At 37.3% G+C, this 7,307-nt stretch overlaps 1 protein-coding gene across 1 annotated transcript in view; it reads right to left on the bottom strand.

The window, feature by feature from the left end:
* Window positions 1-7,307, bottom strand: part of LOC106872326 (serine/threonine-protein phosphatase 4 catalytic subunit) — a 42,660-nt gene that overhangs the window by 9,540 nt on the left and 25,813 nt on the right. Inside the window, exon 6 of the mRNA XM_014919273.2 lies at window positions 5,394-5,520. Coding sequence (XP_014774759.1) covers window positions 5,394-5,520 — 127 coding nt within the window. The remainder of the gene's footprint in view (window positions 1-5,393; window positions 5,521-7,307) is intronic.

Genomic DNA, 7,307 nt, shown 5'->3' with positions numbered 1-7,307 from the left:
ATGCTCTGATGGATGTGTAATGTCAGTGTACATACTTGACAGAGTGTAAATACCTTGAGAGAAAAGTTGGACCTAAGAAGCATCAGTTGTGGTGTGCAAAAGAGACGACTGCGCTGGTATGGTCATGTGGCAAGAATGGATGAGGATAGCTGTGTGAAAAAGTGCTACACCCTAGCAGTTGAGGGAACCTATAGAAGAGGTAGTGAAGTACGACTTCCAAACATTAGGCCTCACCGAGGCAATGACTTGTGACCGAGACCTTTGGAAATATGCAGTACGTGAGAAGACCCAGCAAGCCAAGTGAGATCATAATCCGAGGCCTATGCCAGGGATGTAGCCAGTTCACTTATGCATACCTTTCCTTCATTGGACACTAAACTCTGCTTGCGAAGACCTGATAAGGCAAGTGAAGTCGAAATCGAACCAAATTCGATGACTGCACCCATGCCAACCTCTCCTTCATTGTACACTAAACTCCACTTGTGAAGACCTGTTGGAGCAAGTGAAATCGAAATCGTGATTGAACCAAATTCGATGACTGGCACCTGTGCCAGTGGAGCGCTAAAAGCACCATTCAAGCGCGATCATTGCCAGAGCAGCTGTCTGGCTTCTGTGCCAGTGGCATGCGAATAGCACCATTTGAATGTGATCGTTACAAGCGTTGACTTACTGGCACGTTAGTAAACATTCGAGCGAGGTCATTGCCAGTGCCACTGGACTAGCTCCTGTGCAGGTGGCACGTAAAAAACACCATTTTGAGCATGGCCGTTCCAGCACCGCCTGACTGGCCCTCGTGCCGGTGGCACGTAAAAGCACCCACTACACTCTCGGAGTGGTTGGCGTTAGGAAAGGCATCCAGCTGTAGAAACTCTGCTAAATCAGATTGGAGCCTGGTGCAGCCATCTGGTTTGCCAGTCCTCAGTCAAATCGTCCAACCCATGCTAGCATGGAAGGCGGATGTTAAACGATGATGATGACAATGTCCTTAGCCAAAAGACATCTGTTGTTATGTCCTGTTATTATTTTTATTGTATTTGTGTAACAGTGTTCGTTTTTTTCCAATCCTCGTTTTCATATAGATTCGCTGCTTTCTTCCAAGGAATCTAATGCTCTTAGCTTAGTTTTTCCTTGGGGCTGGCCAGATTGGAGCAATCTCGAGTATAACCAACCGATATTGCAAAGATAATCTGGAACTCGACTGAGGAAAGAAAACTCCGAATGACCCATCCTTGTTTTCTTTGTATCGTCTATCTGGATGTCTTGTTGTCCCTTTCTTGTATCACCTAACTGTCTGGATGTTTTGCATTCTTGTCCCATTTTGTTTTATTTATATATATATATATATATATATATATGAATGAGAGAGAGTGAGACAGACAGAGTAGGGTGGCGAGCTGGCAGAATCATTAGCATATTAGGTAAAATTTATGTTTCCAGTTCAAATTCCACAATAGTTGACTTTGGTTTTCATCCCTTCCAGGCTAATGTAATTAACTTAACCTCTCCCCTAAAGTTGCTGGCCTTGTACCAAAATTTAAAATCAATCTATCTCTCATATACATACATATATATAAGGGAGAGGGAGCAGAGAGTGGTGACAGTGAGGGGGAGAGAGTGGTGGTAGGAGAGCAAAGTGTGGTTGAGGATGGGGAGCAAATGTGTTGGGGCATTGCTTTCAATGATTTTAGTCAAACAAATCAATCCCAGTACTTCTTTTTAAGCCTCATGCTTATTCTATAAATCCCTTTTTGTCAAACCACTAAGTTATAGGAATGTAAACAAACCAGCACCAGCTGTCAAGCAGTGGTGGGGGATGTACAAACACAGATGCACACACACACACACATATATGCATGTATATGTGTGTGTGCTTATATCTATATTATAATGGAGAAAGCTGCTTATTAATTAAGCATGTAACAATTACTAAAAGTACTAAAAGAAAGCAATTATTAAAGGCTTGACCATCTGGAAGTATTTTTTATAAATTCCTGTTCTATGAAATTTCCTATAATTTTGATTTCTGAAGTTTATTGAATTTTTGAACTCTAATTTTTCTTAAATTTAAATATTTGTTGCATTCACTGCATCCAATTTTTCACAAATTTATATATTCATTGCATTCACTGCAGAGTAGATTTTAATATTTAATAATAAATAATATTAATTCGTTGCAAGCGACATTTTCTATTTTCATTTGCAAGAATCTCTCTCTCACCTCTATTTTCATTAATAATTTATTAATAGCTATATAACTTTGATATGAGGCACAATTTCAAGAATATTATTAGTTTCAAGAGTTTGTTAAATGAAAATTTTTTTTAATATACTGGTATAATTTTTAAGTGATTTTGTGTTTAATGAAAACATGCTATTAGACAAAACAGCTGTATAACTTTGATATGAGGCACAATTTCAAAATTGTAATCTATCCTCACCTTAATCAAGTAAAGCCGTGTGTGCATGTAAGAAAAAGCATTTTCTAACAGAAAAGTATGCTATTAAAATGAATTATCATTTACATAACTCTTTCTTTAAATCACTGTGGATAAATGCCAGCAATAACCTTCTCAGGCTCTCTGATATTTTAATTTATAAACAAAAACAATTGGGGGCAGGGAACAGGGTTGCAGAAAATTCATAATTTTTCAAATTCTCTTTTCTTTACCAGATAAATGTATTTATGGGGAGAAAAATATCGAAAAACAGCAACACATGCGAGAGTGATTAAGAAACATGGAGAGTCGTCTTGGGACATGCTAAAAACAACAGCCAAAACTCCCCTAAATCACTGACTTTTCTCTCTGAAAATATTAACAATTTCTTTATATTTTTACTGTAAAGGCTCCTCTCATGCTTTTGAAGTGCAACAAAAATAGGTCTGGAGTGGGATGATAAGAGAGGGGTGTGGGGTGTTAAAAAAATAAATTTTCAAAACATTTTTTCATACAAAGATGGCCCCACCCCCATCACATCTTTTCGAAGGCTGTGAATTTTTTAAAAAAATGGAGAAAATTCCTGTCAAAACAATAGTTCTAACTTATTTGGTCTTCCTGATCCGAAACTCCTCTCCCCACCCCCTAGGAAAAAATTTTCTCCACAGATTCCCTTATAATTGTAATCTATACCGTTTGACAGGTATTTGCATAAATTTACATTAAAAGATACCCATTTCCTGAAAGGAAAAAGTCAGATAGCGTGAATTTTCCCAAACTCTCCTCTCCACCCTGTCGAAAAAATTCTTTCCTCTAAATTCCTATATACTCTGAAGTCACAACATCTAAGCAGTATACATGGAAAATTTCATTAAAAAGTATCCATTTTTCTGGTTATTATTAGGCAACAAAGTCGGGGGTGTATACATCTGTAGTTATACCCTTTTATTCATATGATTTTTTTATTTTATGTTTATTTCATTCATTGTTTGCAATGTTCTCTCTCCTGCACTCTCTCACACACACACATACACACTGCAAAGCTTACAGATGGGCTGCTGAATTGGAATCTCTATGTTGTTTTGAGGGGAAGGTAAAACTTAAACTGCTTTCCCCTCTGTAGTTAGACTACCTTGATGTTTGTTTAAAAAAGAGATTATGATTATAAAATAATGAAAACAATATTTACTAATCAAGTGAGCACTATTACATAAAGAAATAATTAGACATAAAATTTTTAAAATATTAGAACTGGGAATCAAATGTGAAAATATTATCAAGTGGTTAGCAGAAAACTGCTTGGAAGGCAGTCTTTCTGCTAGTATGTTTGCTTTTATGTTCCTGCAACATTATAATCAAAAGTGTGTAGTACTGGAGCTGTGATCTCTCAATGTAGAGAAGTAGCAGCTCAATCTGGAGCGACAACCCCACTCCGATGTTTGAGCACACTGCATCCTATTGAGTAATGTTAATCCAAAAATCTTTCAGAGGAACCTCATGTAACCAATACACCGTGTGAAGTGATTGGCTAATCAGTTGAGGTAACCTTTAGTCTTCTCTAGGACATGACAACCTAGAGAATGATAACCAAGATAAAATACGACTGAGTATATGCAATAAAGTTGTTGATGATAGTAAGCGCATCAAGTCAGAAAAACCAAGTCAAAAATGAAGCAGGAGTGAGATGTGGTCTGCTGACCTATTTATAAAAATAGGAACTCCAAATAAGAATTGACTTGGATCATGACAATTTGTCTAACTCACACCAATGGGGAAGGAGAAAGTGAAATGATGAAAGATGATGATGCTATTATTGGACGAAATGTTTTGTGCACCAAATTCAAACTCAGCTAAGGTCATCTTAGCTTTCGATCCTTTCAACAGCAGGAAGCAAGTTGTTAGTATTTTGTTTATTTCACATCATTTACAATTGCTTCAGCAATTAATAATCAAGGTCAATGAATAATTATAATCACAATAAAATTAGACTGGTCATGGATCACATCTTCAGATAAAATGATGAGCAACAGCAACCTCATATGGTAATTTGTAGCACACCTAGCACATCTACTTCTCCCTATGTATGTACGTGTATATATTACACATAACTGCATGTGTGTATGTTATTGTTTGTGAAATTAAGTCAATGATAAGAGCTTTTTGTTTTTTATCTGCTATCCCCTCTCCCCTACCATCCACTTCCAGTGAAGATTACACTCACCAGGTTATCACTGATAAGTAACACATATACATGAAACAGTGTTTTGTTATTAGTAACCTAATTCCACCCCTATGCTCCAGTGCCAACCCCTCCCCCACATACACACACATAAGCACAAATACATTTGGCAAAATACTAATAGAGAGAAAAGTTTATTATTTGAAGAAATAAAAACTTGCAAATCATTGCTAATTTGTTAATTTTATTCATTCTGGCCTTGATTGAGTCCAATAGGTCTGCAACACCAGCATTTCCTTAATATGTCTTGGTATTGCACCAGTTTGTTAGCATAACTCCTCTTCCTAGTCTACCTCCAATACAGATCCCCTTTCATCCCTACTCCCTGGTCTACCCTAACCACCGGTCACCTTTCACCGCAACCACTCCTCCCTCGTGTCCCTCAACCATAAGTATTATCTCCAGCAACTTACAGTTGTTCAAGGACATCATACATGTCAGCCTCAACAGTCACAAGTTGTTTGCTACAGCTGCAAGTCTGTCATTAATTGTGTGAACCACACACACACACACACAATGGACTTCTTTCAGTTTCCATCTTCTAAATCCACTCACAAGACATTGGTCAACTTGAGACTACAGTAGATAACCCTTGCCCAAGGTGCCACAGAATGGGACTGAACCTGGAACCATATGGCAGGGAAGCAAGCTTCTTACCACACAGCCACACCTACACACACACACATGCATATTTAAAAAGAAACAAAAAGTTGTTTTACCTTCAGGGTCAGACCACAACAGGTCACACATGGGGCCATCATGAGGAACTTCTTGTTTTCGATCTATGGCCCTTATTTGGTCTAATGTCTGGATTGAGGGAGACAGTCCTCCATGGACACAGAAAATCTGAAATAACACAATGTCTATATATTAGAAACAGAAAACAATATATTTGACATGAAAGTATTAAGCCCACAAGGATAGGCAGGGGTGACATCTTCAGTCAGCAGTTTGTTTCATCAAAGACAACCTGATGCTAAACAACAAAAATGTGTGTCAAAATATTCAAGTACTTACTCCCATTCTAAAGAGAAAGGAAAAAGGGAGCAGTAATTACAGAATGTTAGAGAAAAGGAAATAACAGAAAAAAAATGGAAGCAACAAGACAATGTACTGGCAGAGTCATTAGAGCATCAGATACAATACCTCACCATACTAGATCAGACTCTCAGCATGCAGAGTTCAAATCTCACTGAGGTTAATTTTTGCCTTTCATCTTTACAGATCTGATTAGTTTTAACATAAGGCAAGGAGAAAATTTGAACTGGATATGGCCAGTTAAAAGGCCAAAAGGTTACATACAATCTTTTTAAAAAGAATCCTTTAATAATATATTCCTAGATGCACTGAGTGTAATAAAAATGAGAAAATCCATGCCAAAATGCTTTTGACTATAGGTCTGTTTCAACAGGGTTAACTTGGAGCTAAACAGTAAAAATGAGTGACCACTGGGTTTAACACCTTCATTCAGCTTTAACCTAAAGCATTTAAACTGGCCATACCCAGCTCAGTTTACCTGTTCAGACAGTCAGATTTGGCCTCTCACACCTACCATATGATGTCATTGTAAAAATAATCATATTGAAATCTTGAAGCTATGAGATAATGCATGATTAATTAAAAATGGCCCTGTGGTAAGAAACTTGCTTCCCAACCACATGGTTCCGAGGTAACCCCCACTGTGTGGCACCTTGTGCAAGTGTCGTCTACTATAGCCTCGGGCCGACCAAAGATTTGGCAGATGGAAACTGGAAACAAGCCCATATTGCATATGTGTGTGTGTGTTTGTCCCCCACCATTGCTTGACTGTCATTGTGGTGTGTCTACTCCATGTAACTTAGTGATTCAGCAAAAATGACCAACAGAATAAGCACCATGCTTAAGAAGAAAATGAGTACTGGGGTTGATATGTTCAACTAAAATTCTTTAAATTGGTGCCTCAGCATGGCCATAATCTAATGACTGAAACAAGTAAAAGATAAAAGAAATATGCATTACATTTGACAGAGTAATCTAAATGCTAAAGAGTTAAAGCATGACCACCACTAAGAAGATTTATTCAGGATTATCCTACCAGACTTTGAAAGGCATTAACTCCAATTAAGGATGATCAACTCAAATACAAGGTTTCTTCAGCATGAAAGACGCCAAGATGACACCAATATCAGTTAAATTAACCTCATTACATGACTAGCACTGTATTTTATTAAAGCGCAAGCATGGCTATGTGATTAAAAGGCTTGATCCCCAACCTCATGGTTCCAGGTTCAATCCTGCTGCAAGGTATCTTGGGTAAGTGTCATTTTCTTTAACCCTTTCGTTACTATATTTCTGACCAAAATACACCCCTCATGAGTTTCAATTAAATTCTAAAATAATCATGAATTTAGACTAGTCTTATTAAACACCTGTAACTTTTTTATTTATCAACATATTAATGTGATATTTGGAACATAATTAAAGAAAGGGTTCTTAATCAATTCTATTGCATAATTTTTGTCTCTGGGGTCTCTCACATGTAAATATTGGTTCAGCTTCACGAATCGTACTCGTTCATAATACTGGAAATATATTCATCGCCAAAAGGTTCCTGATCGCTCCAGTAATTTGTTATTCTGGGAAACTGTCTAATA

Source organism: Octopus bimaculoides, chromosome 28 (assembly GCF_001194135.2).
Source record: "Octopus bimaculoides isolate UCB-OBI-ISO-001 chromosome 28, ASM119413v2, whole genome shotgun sequence".
Classification (NCBI taxonomy): domain Eukaryota; kingdom Metazoa; phylum Mollusca; class Cephalopoda; order Octopoda; family Octopodidae; genus Octopus; species Octopus bimaculoides.
This window is presented reverse-complemented; position numbering and strand designations above follow the sequence as displayed.